Here is a 16,476-nt window from a genome sequence, read left to right on the forward strand (position 1 = left end):
AAGAAGAGCTGTTCAACAGTGGAATGGACTCATGGGAAATGATATATAATGAGTTGAAAAAAATGTTCCAATTAACATTTGTAAAAAAGCCTGAAGCATTTTTGTTATGGATTGTAGGAAAAGACCTGCCAAGGAAATTGAAGAACATTTTCATGTATGCGACAACGGCGGCAAGAGTCTTAATAGCACAAGGATGGAAGAACGAAGAAATCCCCACCAAAGAACTGTGGCAAGAGAAACTGATGGACTCTGCGGAATTGGCGAAACTGACACACAAACTGCGTGATAAGGACAACTGTGACTTCAAAGAAAAATGGGAACCTTTTACAAAATACTTAAAGAAACAACAAACTGAATTGGACTCCTTGGCAGGTTTTGAATAAACATACACAAATTTATTACAGTGGTACCTTAGGTTAAGTACTTAATTCGTTCCGGAGATCTGTACTTAAACTGAAACTGTTCTTAACCTGAAGCACCACTTTAGCCAATGGGGCCTCCTGCTGCTGCCGCACCACCGGAGCACGATTTCTGTTCTCATCCTGAAGCAAAGTTCTTAACCTGAAGCACTATTTCTGGGTTAGCGGAGTCTGTAACCTGAAGCGTATGTAAACTGAGGTACCACTGTATTGGTAACATATAGATAAGATAAATTAAGGATCTTTACAGTTTTGTAATATGCAGAGATTAACATGTGCTGAAAAATCAGAGAGAGGAGCTGAGGGAAGTCTGGGGGTGGGGGTTTCTGGTTTGGGGAGGGGGAGGGAAAAATAGGGGGAAATGAGGATGATATGTTTTTGATAAATTGTTATGTTGAAATTCTTAATAATTTTTTAAAAAAACAAAAACAAACAACAACAGTGGAACGGACTCCTTCAGAAGGTGGTGGACTCTTAAGTTCTGTCTGAGACAGCAACTATTTGCCCCCTTTCATGATCACTACACGACCCCCACCCCACGTCCCAGTGTTCCTCCTTGCTCATTTTTTCCTTCCAAACTGTGCACCCTTTTCCCGGCAGAGGAGTTATCTCAGACCCTTGACAATTTTGGCTCCCCTTTTCTGCAACTGGATGGTGTGTCCCGAGGGAAGCGTCTACCCCCCCAAAAAAAACCCCATGTGCTTTCCCCTTACACACTGCCAACACTTTCATCACTCAGACTCCCCAAGGACACCCCTCCGGACAGGACGGTGCTCAATGCGGTGGCTACTCTTGTGAACCCTTGTGGCCGCAGGTGAGGAGCGCATGTTTCGGGAGATGTGTCAGTGTGACAGTCAACATGTTTGGGAGGCCAGGAAGCTGGGGCGGATGGTGTGAGTTAACCAGCGGAGCCTGCGAAACCAGAAACAGGCTATTAGCGATCCATTAGGGCGAGGTATCCAGTTCCTGGCAAGGTAATCCATTAAAGGAACATCTGAGCGCATTAGAAGCGCACTCGGGCAGGGGCAGGACGTGGCTGCGAGGCAGAAGGAGGAAGCGGGGGCCAAGCTGGCTTGAGTTACACACTTAAAAGCCGGGAGGGGAAAGAAACGGTACCCTAAATATTTAATGCTTTGCGTTTAAGGAGCCAGAACAGGAAAACCAGCCCAAGGAAAGGGCGAAAACCTCGAGGTGACAGCGGCTGCCTTTCCCACGCCCCCCTTCCTCTTTCCGTCTCCTGGAAGTGAAGTTCTTCCCGGCAGCCGTGGGAAGGTGCTGGGTGGGCAAAGAGGTTGCCGTCCAAGGGCATCGCCCAAGACGCCGGCCCCTCAGATGGGTCCATCCAGCAAAGAATTGTCTCGCGGCCCCCTGGATTGGTATCCCACAGGCCAATCGGGACCCCAGAGCCCTGGCAGCGCCTAAGCGCAGCTCTGCAGGATCAGACCAAAGGCATGTCCAGACCAACATCTTGTTTTATATGTGGTTTGGATGGCTCTGGGCAGCCCATTCAAGACACGGAGCCCCTGCTTTGAGTAAGCAGCAGAGCAGCTCTTAGTACATGGCTGCTGATATTGAAATTCATTAATGACCACCGGTATCTATTCACTAAACAGGCAAATTGTTCGCCTGTCCAGTGAATTTGCAACCACGCTCGTTATTCATTTATCTGCTTTCATCTCACCAATTTTCCTGGAATGCAATCTTACAAGCTTCAGAAACGATGAATCACCATCGATAGCATCTAGAAATATGTTTTTGCAGTTACTAAAATTAAGAGCAGAGATTGCGTCCACCTGACACAACCGAGGCAGCGTTGCAACAGGGCATCCTCTCACTCGTACGTGCAGAAATAGATTTTGTGGGCCTTTGGCACAGATTCGGTTCCAGGATGCCTAATTGGGAAGCCGCCTAACTTTGTGGTGGCCACCAACTCTCTCAACCATTAATCCCATAGGTTGACCAAGTGAGGGTTGGAATCAGTCTGGGCCATTCAGGGAGAAACTGGGAGAAGCTGCTGGGATCTGGCCAAAAGAGATGTGATTCCTGCATTGTGGAGGGTTGGACTAGATGACCCCCGGAACCTCTTCCAATTCTGATTCTATGCTTCTATGACATTTGCTTTTGGTTCTTGTGGTTCAGCTCTCAGACGCTTGCACTCAAAATCCTCTTCTTTACTGAACAACTCCCTCCCTATCCCTTAAACGTGTCGCTTAATTGCTAGTGATGCTGCTTAGAAAATCTATTTAAAGTAAAAAAATGGTTTGGTTCAGTTTGTTTTGCAGTGTGAACCCACCAAAGTCACATGTCTTGAAACAAGACTCAACTATCCTTTAAAATGCACACTGCTCTGGATTTTGCACTGTCGTTCTTGGGCCCAAAAATGGGTGTGAAAATGCATCTAAAGGCAGAAAGGACATTCAAAGGCGCATCCTATGAGGCAATGCTATTTGCAAAAATATGTATACCAGGCAAAGCTGCAAACATAAAGAACTGTGCAGTTAAAGGTCGATAGATTTCAGAGAGAAACCAAAACGGACAGATTTCCTATCCTTATGACCACCAGTTGCTGGAAACCAAAGGAGAGGGGAGTTCTGGTCTTGTGTTCGAATCCTGCTTGCGAGTTTCCCTTTGGGGCATTTGCTTGGCCACTGTGAGAACAAGATGCTGGACTCGATTTACGGCTCTACCCCGCCTCATTTAATCCCCACAACCACCCTGCGAGGAAGGCTGGCCTGAGATGCAGTGACTGGACCCCAAGGTCACAGCCAAGTGGGGATTCAAACCCTGCTCTCTTCCAGGTCCGAGCCTGATACTCTAACCACTACACCACACTGCCTTTCATGATGGGCCACTGGCTTGATCCAGCAGGGCTATTCTCATGCTCTTATTCTTTTGCGCGATAAAGGGAAAGAGAGTGCAACAAAAGCAACCATCAGATTTTCCAAGCGAAGGGAAAAGTCAGTTCCAAAAAGCAGACACGACTCGTGCAGAACAGGCAAGTTGGCACAAATATAGGAGAAAGGAAAAGATGGAGAAAGGAAAGATGGAGCCAGCTTGTTTTCTCGAACCCATGGCTTCAAGTGACAAAGCCACCTTCGCCCTTGGGAGGAGTTGGGGTTGCGGGCGTCATGGCCCCAACACGAGTGCGGCGGTTGGAGCCCAGCCCCTGCATGACTGGGGGAATCCCCAGCCGCATCACCCTCTGGCCGGCCAATCAGCTGGCTCTGGGGGCATGACCTGCCCTATTTAAGGCAGGTGCGGCCAGGGATCTCCCTCTTTTCCCGCCTGCCAGCTGTTCCTGCTTTCTCCACCCTCCCGCCCTATAAGGTTTTCATTCCTTGACCTTGCTATGGACCTTGCTTTGTCGCCATTGAGGGGCCTGGTAGGAATTTTTCCACTTGGCAAATTGGCACCAGCCACTTGGTTTTCGCCCACCTCTTAGCAAATCATCACAACTTCCTTGGTATTGGCGGTTAGGCATTGGTATTGATCTGTAGATGGAAGAGGGGAGGTAGCGCCATCCCCTGCCCCACATATTGAAGGGTAGTCCGATAAAGGATTCTGGGGTGTGTGGCCCTGTCCGAAGCCTAGGGGGCGAGGCCTAAGGCACGCCCCCTAGCGGTGACCCTGGGGGGTTCCTAGTTGATGTGCATCAGCAGGACTCCCCCTACTGGTGGTTAACCCTTCCCAGACTTCAAACGGACAGGCTGGAGTCGGATATAGTCAGTTAGGACCAATGCTGAAGCCAATACCGCTCATCCCCTGTAACCAATAAAGTTGTGGTCTTATTTAGCCCATTAACCTTAATAATTGTGTCATGTGTCTTTATTTCCACCGGTGGGTGTGGGGTGGGGGCTCGCCACGCAAGAAAGGAGATTCCAACTAAACATTGGGTATAACTTTCTGTTGGGAAGAGCTGTTTAACAGGGGAACGGTCATGGACTTTCCTTCCTTGGAGGTTTTAAGCAGAAGTCGGATGGCCATCTGTCCTGGATGCTTTAGCTGAGATTCCTGCCTTGCAGGGGGTCTCTTCTATCTCAACAATTCTATGGCTCTACAGTCACCTCTGGGACTCCAGCACTTTGCACCTTCTCAAGTGCTATTTTGCTGTTCTGCGAAAGAAAGCTTGTTTGGTTTGTGCGAGTGCTTTCATCCTGGAGGTCTTCAGAGGACTTTTCCCCTTTGTGTGTGCTTGATATTGCAGGGCACACCCAGCGCTCAAATAATCTGAGGGAATGTGAGATCAGAACTGTGAATATTCAGAAGCCTCTCAACCTGTAAAGCAGAGCAAACTGCAGCTTCAGAGAATGGAGGGATCCCACAGGAGACGGGACGGTATTTAGAGCGAGGTGACCTTTCGGGAGAAATTAGCGGAGAAGGAGGTGGCCGAGATGAGCAGCTCAGAGAAACGGCGGTTGTAAAAGGAGGCCGTTCTTCTCTCTTGGGGGAGAGCAAGAGCTGCAAAATTAGGACACGGGGCTTTGAAAAAAGAAGAAGGGTGTGTGTGGAGGGAGAGACTGACATAGGACTGAATGCAGAGGCTTCCTGGGTAGGAGGCGCAAAGGGAAACTGGCAGCTCAGCATAAACGGAGCTTTTTAAAAGGGGGCAATATCAGACGCACAAACTGGAACCTCTCTTTTTGATGCAAAGGAGAGCTGGAAAGAGCTGGATGGATCCCTGGTGGCTGAGGAAGGAGCTTTCTAATGACCTGCAGAACTAAAGGAAAGCATGCAGGATTTTTTAATTTTTTAATTTTTTTTTTGAGGTGGGAGCAAACTGGCACTGAGGAGGAGGCAAAGGAGAGAAGGAACACTCTGTGCCAGCTCTGAAAGGAGTTTCAGGAGGGAAAGAGATGTCAGAGGAGCAGCGTGGGCAGGGAAAGCGGCCAGGCAGAATCGCTGTGGTTCCTTGAACTGTGAGCGAGGCTAGTCCTCATGAACCCTGCCCCCTTGCAAATGCTGGATCATTTGTGGATTCTCCTGGGACTAGGCACAACCCCCCCCCCCCCCGTATCCTAACATGCTAGAATTGTGTAATTGTGCAGCTGGAAGGGACTGCAAGGGTCCTCCAGTCCAACCCCCTCGTGAATCTCAACTAATCACGGTTATTATTATTTTTAAATGGAATGCAATTCTTTTAAGGTAAGAAAAAAACTCATTTTTCTAATGCTCCTTAATCCACCTGGACTTGTAATTGGAAAAGTTCTAATACAAATTCATTGGGGGAGGATACAAATTTTAGTTTTTCTCCCAAGCTGGTGGCCAGTGACTTTCTCCCCACCTCCCATTCATATTTTATTTTATTTCGAGCTTAATAGTTACATTTTGTCCCTTAACAGTTATATCCAATTCTACAATACTAATGACTTCCTGCTCACCCATCAGTGATGATTTCAGACAATTGCATTTTATAATTCCACCAAATCCATTTTCATCCTCTTTAACAGGTTCCTTAATAGGTTCTGCTCTTTCCCCCTTTAACTCCAAACCCTGCTGTGGACTTCACATATGGAAAGCAACTTTTAAAATAGACCAAAAAAAGGTCTCCAGTCCTCCTTAAAGGATTCTAAATCTGTGTCTCTTATCAGCGCCGTCAGTTCTGCCATCGCTGCATATTTTGAGGTTTTCAGCCGCCATTTTTCCTTTGAGGCTAACAACCATGGCCTTTCTTGTCTTCCTTCCTGGTTCTAATCTCCAAAGCTCTTCCCCATCTCCACAAGGATTGGAGTGTCATGGTGAGAACGCCAAGGTTGCAGGTATGATCCCCGTATGGGGCAGCTTCGTATTCCTGCCTTGCACGGGGTTGGACTGGATGACCCTCAGGGTCCCTTCTAACTCTACAAAAGTTCTGTGAAAGTGCTTTTAGAAAGGAGAATGGGGAAGGCAAGAAAAGAAGGGACTCTCCAGACACCGTGCTCTCATTCAGGCAGAAAGCCTTGAAGTTTCTTGATGGCACCACCCCATTTGAAAGAAACAGGCTGATTCCGTGGAAAGGGGCTTTTCGAATGTGTTCGTCTTAGCAGCTTCACAGCCTCGCTGAGTGATTCTTCCACCCAGGCCCTGCCCTGCCCTCACGCTTCCCTTAAAACAGACATGCCCAACTCCCAAGAGACTGAGATCTACTCCCAGTATTAAAAAAATGGGCAGTGAAATTAAGAAATCGGGGGAGGCTTTGTCGAGCTTTTCATGGGGGGGGGAGTGTCCAGAGTTGTTGAGCCTGGGGGGTGTCAAAAAACACTCACCAGAAAGCCCTGCGCCAAAAATCACCAGCAGCATCCGATAAATGACTGCACACTTTCCGCTGCTACCAATCACTCGATAAAAGATGACAATTGCGCCTGCCCTCCCTCGTTCTCCCCCTCTGCAGCGATTGATCAGGATCGCCCCGCGATTAATCCAGATCACACCGGCAGTCTACTGTACCTGTCAACCATGGCCAACTGGTTGAACATGTCTGCCTTAAACGAATCACAAAGCGGATTGAATGATTCACTGCCAGTCACTTGTCCCACGAACAGCTGCCAGGTTTCACTCACTTAGCCCCAGACTGTGTATTTTGCCCTCCATCCAGGGCGAAGACAGGAATGTCCAAGGAGCTGGAAGGTTTGCTTATGAATGGCAAACAGCCATTCCCTTGCCGATTCAGGATGCTGTGACAGAACCCAAGGGCTGGAGAAACGCCACTCAGTTGCATGCTCAGAGGCACTCTCGTCTCAACGATGCCACCTCGTTGTGGAGCTGAGCTCTGCCTCCACCTTGTGATTGGGCTGGGTGTCCATCAATACACAGATGAATCCCAGCTCTACCTCTCTTTCAAATCAGAACCAGTGAAGGTCCTGTGTGAGTGTCTGGAGGCAGTTAGAGGATGGATGGCAGCTAACAGATTGAGGCTGAATCCTGACAAGACAGAAGTACTGTTTTTGGGGGACAGGAGGCGGGCAGGTGTGGATGACTCTCTGGTCCTGAATGGGGTAACTGTGCCCCTGAAGGAGTAGGCGAGCAGCCTGGGAGTCATTCTGGACTCACAGCTGTGCATGGAGGTGCAGGTCAATTCTGTATCCAGGGCAGCTGTCTACCAACTCCACCTGGTACGCAGGATGAGACCCTACCTGCCCGTGGACTGTCTGGCCAGAGTGATGCATGCTCTGGTTATCTCCTGCTTGGACTACTGCAATGCGCTCTACATGGGGCTACCTTTGAAGGTGACCCAGAAACTGCAACTAATCCAGAATGCGGCAGCTAGACTGGTGACTGGAAGTGGCTGCCGAGACCACATAACACCGGTCTTGAAAGACCTACATTGGCTCCCAGTACGTTTCTGAGCACAATTCAAAGTGTTGGTGCTGACTTTTAAAGCCCTAAATGGCCTCGGTCCAGTATACCTGAAGGAGCGTCTCCACCCCCATCATTCTGCCCGGACACTGAGGTCCAGCACCAAGGGACTTCTGGCGGTTCCCTCCCTGCAAAAGCCAAGTTACAGGGAACCAGGCAGAGGGCCTTCTCAGTAGTGGCACCCGCCCTGTGGAACGCCCTCCCACCAGATGTCAAGGCAATAAACAACTTTTTTACTTTTAAAAGATACCTGAAGGCAGCTCTGTTTAGGGAAGCTTTTAATGTTTAACAGACCACTGTACTTTAATACTTTGTTGGAAGCTGCCCAGAGTTGCTGGGGAAACCTAGCCATATGGGTGGGGTATAAAAAATAAATAATAATAATAATAATAATAATAATAATTATACTAGCCACAGCGACTCTGGAGGCAGAAATGCCTCTGAATTCCAGTTGCTGGAAACCTCAGGAGACCCACTCTGTTGCCAACCGCACAGGAGCCTCTCCTCCGCCACCCCCAGCCGGACCAACGACAGCAGAGGTTGCCACTCACGTGTTGCCACTGGTCAATGATGAGCGGCCGATACCTCAGGAAGAACTTGAGGGGGAAGGAATCTGGATCAGGCCATGAGGAAGGGTACTGCCACGTCACCAGCAGCCTCCGGGCATTGTTGGGGATGGGCTTAGCCACCACGTTCTCTGGAGGGTCCGGCTTTACTGTTCAAGGAAACAAGACACGGGAGGAGGAAGAGAAAACCTTGGTGAGAAAAGAAACATTTCCGTGCAAATGCCGCCTCTCAGAATTATAGGGTTGTAGAGCTCAAAGGAAAAGCAATGACGAACCTAGACAGCATCTTAAAAAGCAGAGACATCACCTTGCCAACAAAAGTTCATATAGTTCAAGCTCTGGTTTTTCCAGTAGTGATGTATGGAAGTGAGAACTGGACCAGAAAGAAGGCTGATTGCTGAAGAACGGATGCTTTTGAATTATGGTGCTGGAGGAGACTCTTGAGAGTCCCATGGACTGCAAGAAGATCAAAGCTTTCCATTCTGAAGGAAATCAGCCCTGAGTGCTCACTGGAAGGACAGATCCTGAAGCTGAGGGTCCAAGACTTTGGCCACCTCATGAGAAGAGAAGACTCCCTGGAAAAGACCCTGATGTTGGGGAAGATGGAGGGCACAAGGAGAAGGGGACGACCGAGGACGAGATGGTGGGACAGTGTTGTCGAAGCTACCAGCATGAGTTTGACCAAACTGCGGGAGGCAGTGGAAGACAGGAGGGCCTGGCGTGCTCTGGTCCAGGGGGTCATGAAGAGGCGGAGACGACTAAACGACTAAAAAACAACAAAGAGCTCAAAGGCACCCCCAATGGTCATCTAGGCCAATCCCCCCCTGCAATGTGGAAAAATCCTAGCTAAAGAATTCACCCAACATCAGTTTAAAAGCCTCCAATGAACCACAGAACCATACAGTTGGAAAGGGACTCCTGGGGGTCATCCATTCCAACCCCCTGCAACCTTCGTCTGTGTGCTGCACAGCAGGGACTGGCAAGCAAGCAGGTGGCAGCTAGGAAAGCTGGCATAATAATAATAATAATAATAAAGCCCTCCTGCAAATGCATCACCATCTCGCTTTGCTGGCTCTGCTGCCGCCACTGTGGGAAAGTGTCACTGAGCGATTCACGCGGAACAAGCACACACGTGAGCCGTCTCTTGTCCGAGAGCACAATGCCCCAAACAAGAGAACCGCCAAGTGCTTTGAAGCCGCGATTCAATGGGCAAAGCCCCCGCAGAATCAATGGGGTTGCCAAGGCCCCCCAGGGGAGGACGGTGCCAGGAAGAGGACACCCCCCTCACCTCCTGGCTGGCGGAGCTGATAACCTTTCCGCAGCTTTGGTGACTCACTGCTATCGTTTTCTGCAGCCCTGGGGAGCTGGGGCTCAATTCTGCTCAGCTCTGGGCACCACAAATTTAATGAGCAGGGTGTGGGTGTGCTCAGAGGGGGTGGGCAGAGGCAGAAAGACTTGGTAGAGGTTGTGGGTTGAGAAGGTGTAAAAGGAAACAGACTGGAACCAATCGGCGTGATAGCTCTGCTCTGCTGGAAACCCCAGGAGGGGAGAGTTGCCCTTGAGTTCGAATACCGATTGGGAGTCTCCCACAGGCCTAGCGAGTAACAACAACAACAACAACAACATCAACATCAACAACACCACCCAAGTGGTTCTGGGTAGGAAGTGAAGGCAAGAGTCAATAATAATAATAATAATAATAATAATAATAATAATAATAATAATTTTTATTTATACCCAACCCTCCCTGGCCAGAGCCAGGCTCAGGGCGGCTAACACCAATTAAATAAAATCACAGTAAAACATAATAGGGGAAAAAGAGAGGGAGAAAAAACCACCCCAATTTAAAATACAGGTTAAAATGCAATTTAAAATGCAACCTCATTTTAAAATAGCTGATAAATCAAGAGCATAATGGGAGGGAAGCATAAGTCCAAACCAAAGGCCAGGCGGAACAGCTCTGTCTTGCAGTCCCTGCAGAAAGATGTCAAATCCTGCAGAGCCCTGGTCTCTTGGGACAGAGCGTTCCACTAGGTCAGGGCCAGTACTGAAAAGGCCCTGGCCCTAGTTGAGACCAATCTTGCGACCTGGGACCTTCAAAATGTTGTCATTTGTGGACCTTAAGGTCCTCCGTGGGGCATACCAGGAGAGGCGGTCCTGTAGGTACGAGGGTTCTAGGCCACATAGGGCTTTAAAGGTCAAAACCAGCACCTTAAACCTGACCCTGTACTCCACCGGGAGCCAGTGCAATTGGTAAAGCACTGGATGAATGTGATCCCACGACGAGGACCCCATAAGGAGTCTCACCGCGGCATTCTGCACCCGCTGGAGTTTCTGGGTCAGCTTCAAGGGCAGCCCCGTGTAGAGCGAGTTACAATAATCAAGCCTGGAGGTTACCGTCACGTGGATCACTGTGGCCAGATCAGGGCGAGAAAGGGTAAGGGACCAACTGCTTAATATGGCAGAGATGGGAAAATGCCACCTTTGTGGGGAAGGTGACCTGGTCAGTCCTTGTGTCTGAAAGAGGACCGGTCACGCAACCACCAGATGCTTCTCAGCTTTGGAAAGAGAGGGATCACAGGGTCAGGGGGTAGAGGAAGGCTCTTTCAGCAAAAGGGTCCACTTTTGGGACCTCTACGCAGACTTGAACCCAGGCCCCACTCGTATGCAACAGAGAAGAACCCACCTCCAATTTCCCTTTTGCAACTATCACTTGGGCATGAGAGGTGTGGAGAAAGGGAGTTGACTGAGGGCCAGAGAGAAAGAGGGACCATGGGGTCTCTTATATCCCTGCCTGATCACTGAGGTCTTTGGGGGAGTCATTGTTAGTGGTCCCTCAGGACTCGGATTTATGGCTCAGATCCACCAGGACCCACCTGGCTGCATTGCGTATCGTGCACCCAATTTTGTGGCACTCCCTTCCCCTTGTGACAGCCCCCCTCCCTGTTGAGCCTCTGGTGCCAACTGAATCCTTTTTGCTGTTGTCAGGACCGTCTTTATGGGGTGTGTGCAAGGGGTGCTGTGCACCTGGGCCCCGAATTCTGGGGGGCACCAATTGTATACCTACTGCATACCAGTCCCTCTTGATTGGCGGCAGTGAAAAGAAATGGAGCAAAATTCCCTGCCCCTGTCGCTCTGTAGTGTCAAATATTCCCAACCAGTCAGGAAACAAAAGCTGTTATTTCTGTTGTGTTGTCATTACAGGTGAGAGATTTTCCTCCTCCAAAAAGCTCAACAACTTTGAGTTCACCCCCCTTAATAAAATCTGGGGGCAGCTAAGCTAAATTTGGGGGCACTGGTTGGATCTTTGCACCCCGGTGCCGCTTATGCTAAAGATGGCCCTGGTTGTTGTTGTTCCAGCTGGCATTTTAAATGAAGTCTGGTTTTGCAGTTTTAACAGATTTCCCTCTTCAACGTGGCCATCTGTCAGGGCTGCTTTAGCAGAGACCCCTGGGTTGCAGGGGGTTGGACTAGATGGCTCTTGGGTCTCTTCCAACTCAAAGTTCCTATGATTCTACATTTTGCATCTCTTGCACACCGCCTGGGGGCAACTGGCTGGTCGAACAGGATCTTCTTATGCCCTTATGGAAACTGCAGGAGGAGAGGGTGCTTTTGCACTCAGGGGCTTCCCGGGGGGGGGGGCGCACATGGCTGGCCCCTGTGAGAACAGGATGCTGGACTCGTGATTATGGTGCCACAAAAGCAGGGCCAGTGGCTGATGGGAGCTGTAGTAGGAAACATCTGTTACATCAGAGGAGACACGGCACTGGGAAAACCCAGGGCAGAAAAATTGGGAGGCCGTGGGGAGAAAGGAGGCAGGCAACTGAACAGATTTGTCTGTGGTTCTCTAGGCTCAGCTCTGGCCTCCGAGGAGAAGATGGAGGCAGAATGACAGAGCTCTTCCGTTTCTGCATCCCGGCCTGCGGCTCCAAGAGGCAGAACACGGCCTGATCGCTTTTTATGGCTGCTTAATTGTTGCAACGCTTATCTTATTTATGATTGTAATTGTACGTTACCGCTCTTGAATTTTGCAAATAATTTGTAATTGTATGTTATTGCTCTCGAACTTTGCAAATAATTATACAGCTTGCTTCATTTGCAAAACTTATCCCGGTTGCAATTCAGCAGACTGCTTTGCTCTCTCATGCAAGCTGAGGCTTGAAGATTTAGGGCAGCTGTTACCAGCGCAATCTGGCTTCAAGCCGGAGCTGTGGCTGGGAACCGGGGTTCTGTGTGAAGGAGAAGGACTGTAGCCCCTCTCCCTTCCTCTGGCAGAAGGGAAATCTCTACAGTTCACTGGCATGAAGCCATGGAAGTTAAACTAGGGTATGACTGGAGTACAGACCTGCCACTGCTGCAAGGTTTTTGCCCCATCGATCGCCACAGAAAAGTGCAGATCAGAAGGTATGGGAGCAGTTTCAGCCTTGGGCAGAAAGATATGCATTCTCCCCAAAGAGGATTTGCAGCACAAAAGAAGACAAAAAAGGAAGCGAATCGGCATAAAATCTGCATGTAGAAAGTTCTTCCTTAGTCACAATCTCCTTTCTTGTCATTTGAATGCATTGGTTTGAAGTCCTCCACTCTGGAGCAGCAGAAAACAAGTTTGCTCCTCTTCAGATAAAGGTAAAAAGGTAAAGGACAGTTAAGTCCAGTCAAAGGTGACTATGGGGTTGCGGCACTCATATCGCTTTTAGGGCAAGGGAGCCGGCATTTGTCCACAGACAGCTTTCTGGGTCATGTGGCCAGTAGGACTAAACCACTTCTGGTACAACGCGACACCGTGACGAAAACCAGAGCGCACGGAAATGCTGTTTACCTTCCCGCCGCAGTGGTACCTATTTATCTACTTGCACTGGTGTGCTTTTGAACTGCTAGGTTGGCAGGAGCTGGGACACAGCAAGGGAGCTCACTCCGTTGTGGGGATTTGAACCGCCGAACTTCAGATCAGCAAGCCCAAGAGGCTCAGTGGTTTAGACCACAGCGCCACCCACATCCCTTCTCCTCTTCAGATATTGAAAATAAGTCATGTCAGACTAACCTGATCTCGTTTTTTTGACAGAATTACAAGCCTGGTAGATGAAGGGAACGCAGTGGATGTAGCCTACCTTGATTTCAGCAAAGCATTTGACAAGGTGCCCCATGATATTCTTGTAAAGAAGCTGGTAAAATGCGGTCTTGACTATGCTACCACTCAGTGGATTTGTAACTGGCTGACTGACCGAACCCAAAGGGTGCTCATCAATGGTTCCTCTTCATCCTGGAGAAGAGTGACTAGTGGGGTGCCACAGGGTTCTGTCTTGGGCCCGGTCTTATTCAACATCTTTATCAATGACTTGGATGATGGACTCAAGGGCATCCTGATCAAATTTGCAGATGACACCAAACTGGGAGGGGTGGCTAACACCCCAGAGGACAGGATCACACTTCAAAACGACCTTGACAGATTAGAGAACTGGGCAAAAACAAACAAGATGAATTTTAACAGGGAGAAATGTAAAGTATTGCACTTGGGCAAAAAAAATGAGAGGCACAAATACAAGATGGGGGACACCTGGCTTGAGAGCAGTACATGTGAAAAGGATCTAGGAGTCTTGGTTGACCACAAACTTGACATGAGCCAACAGTGTGATGCGGCAGCTAAAAAAGCCAATGCAATTCTGGGCTGCATCAATAGGAGTATAGCATCTAGATCAAGGGAAGTAATAGTGCCACTGTATTCTGCTCTGGTCAGACCACACCTGGAGTACTGTGTCCAGTTCTGGGCACCACAATTCAAGAAGGACACTGACAAACTGGAACGTGTCCAGAAGAGGGCAACCAAAATGGTCAAAGGCCTGGAAACGATGCCTTATGAGGAACGGCTAAGGGAGCTGGGCATGTTTAGCCTGGAGAAGAGGAGGTTAAGGGGTGATATGATAGCCATGTTCAAATATATAAAAGGATGTCACATAGAGGAGGGAGAAAGGTTGTTTTCTGCTGCTCCAGAGAAGCGGACACGGAGCAATGGATCCAAACTACAAGAAAGAAGATTCCACCTAAACATTAGGAAGAACTTCCTGACAGTAAGAGCTGTTCGACAGTGGAATTTGCTGCCAAGGAGTGTGGTGGAGTCTCCTACTTTGGAGGTCTTTAAGCAGAGGCTTGACAACCATATGTCAGGAGTGCTCTGATGGTGTTTCCTGCTTGGCAGGGGGTTGGACTCGATGGCCCTTGTGGTCTCTTCCAACTCTATGATTCTATGATTCTATGAAAGAGGGCTCTCATATCACCTCTCAGTCTCATTGAGATTCCTGCATTGAAGGGGGTTGGACTAGAAGACTCCAAGAATCCCTTCTGACTCAACAATTCCATGATTCGTCTTCTCCAAGCTAAACATCCCCAACTCTCTCAGCCATTCCTTGCAAGGCTTGGTTTCTGGAGCCTTGGCCATCTTGGTTGCTCTCTTCTGCACACCTTCCAGCTTGTCAATATCCTTCTTAAACTGGGGTGCCCAGAACTGGACTCCAGGAGTGAGTGGTTCAAATCGCACATCCGAGGTCCGGCAGCCCTCCTGGAACTTGAGAGCAGGCTTGGTTTGTGTGCCAGGAGTCATTCCTCTCCAGTGGCTGTGGCTTCCATTCAGAAAAGGCGGAAGGGGAGTGGATGTGCTCCAGATGTCCACACGCCCCCCCTTCTGAAACTCCAAGTCCAGGTCTTGGGGTGGGGAACAGAGAACATTGACTTCCACAAAAAGGATTCTAAGGTCCCGGCACACCAGGAAGGTCATAAATCCAGCACTGGCTGAGCTGAACAGACCCAGGTGTGCTGGTCCTGTGGGTTACCCGAGAGGCAAGGTCCAGTCCGTGGTCAAAGGTGCAACAGGGAGGAAGTCCATAGTAGCTGGAGCTGGGTGCAGGGCAGGGCAGGGAGCCGGGTGAAGTCAGGAACAGGCTTGCAAACCGGGAGCCAGGGCGGGTCTGGAGCTCAGGCAAAATAGCAGGATAGGGTTCAGGCAGGAACTAGCAACCAACAATGTTGCTCCCGCAACTTGGGACTGGGGCTGGCCGGCTGGCTTTTATCTGCCCCGAGGCATAGGGCGGCCCTGATCCTCAGGTGACTCGCCTCTCCTCCTGCGGGATCTCAGTTCCCTCCGCCTCTCTGCCCTGATCCTCTGCAGCTCAGGAGAGGCTGGAGGGTGACCGGACCCAGAGGCAGCCTCACCTTCCCCTGACTGGGCTGGGAGAGGAGCACCTGCAGGCAATGGGTCCTCCATCACCTCCGGAGCCAGAGCAGACTCAGCTGGTGCCTGCACCTGAGGAGCCAGCACAGGTGAGGACCCTTCAGGGTCAGGCCCCAGCCCTGGCTCAGCTGGTTCTGGAGGCAGGGAGTCCTGTGCAGGCTGGGATCCCTCAGGTTCAGCCTCCGAGTCCGAATCCCAGGCCATCACACCAGGTGACTCTGCAATGCAGCTCCACGTCAGAGGCTGCACATATGGAGCCCCAGGATAAGGAAGGCTGCGTCGGCTCAGCAGGGGACCCTGGGATGGGGGGAAAACTCAAATGTGCCAGCTTTTTCCAGGTATTTTGCTCCTCCGCAGGTGTTGTTCGCGAGGCAGCCAATGTCTCCCTTGGTGTCAGCCCGGTTCCAGTTTTGCAAATCCACATTAATGTGACTATGGTACGGTGAGAGTCGAGGGAGGAGAGGAGAGGGACCAGATGTGGGGAGAGGATTTGGCAGGTGGGTGCCCGAGACTGGAAGGGCAAGGCCCAGGAGGACACAGGTCATAGAATCATATAGTTGGAAGGGATCATGAGGGTCATCTAATCTCCTGCGATGCAGGAATCTTTCCCCCATTGTGGGGCTCGAATTAAAGGCCCCAAGGTTAAGAGTCTCATGTTCTACCAACTGAGCCAGAGCCTGTGGCTGGATCAGGCCAATGACCCATCTAGGCCAGCATCCTGCTCTCACCGTGGCCAACCAGATGCCTTTTCTGGGAAACCTACAAACGGGATTCGAACACAAGAGCACCTGTCCAGCAACTGGGAACTGGAAACATCACTGACTCCATCCATGGAGGCAGAGCACAGTCGTTTTATCAAGGAGCCATCAATGATTTTGTCTAATCTTCTTTGAAAGCCAATCATGTCAGTGGCCATCCCTGCCCCCTGTGGCAATGAGTT

At 49.9% G+C, this 16,476-nt stretch overlaps 1 protein-coding gene across 2 annotated transcripts in view; it reads right to left on the minus strand.

The window, feature by feature from the left end:
• Nucleotides 1-16,476, minus strand: part of CNTFR (ciliary neurotrophic factor receptor) — a 452,132-nt gene that overhangs the window by 13,082 nt on the left and 422,574 nt on the right. For both annotated transcript variants that reach the window (XM_082242163.1, XM_082242164.1), the window contains one exon: nt 8,299-8,466. In XM_082242163.1, coding sequence (XP_082098289.1) covers nt 8,299-8,466 — 168 coding nt within the window. The remainder of the gene's footprint in view (nt 1-8,298; nt 8,467-16,476) is intronic.

Source organism: Podarcis vaucheri, assembly GCF_965113315.1.
Source record: "Podarcis vaucheri genome assembly, chromosome: 11".
In the NCBI taxonomy this organism is placed as follows: Eukaryota; Metazoa; Chordata; class Lepidosauria; order Squamata; family Lacertidae; genus Podarcis; species Podarcis vaucheri.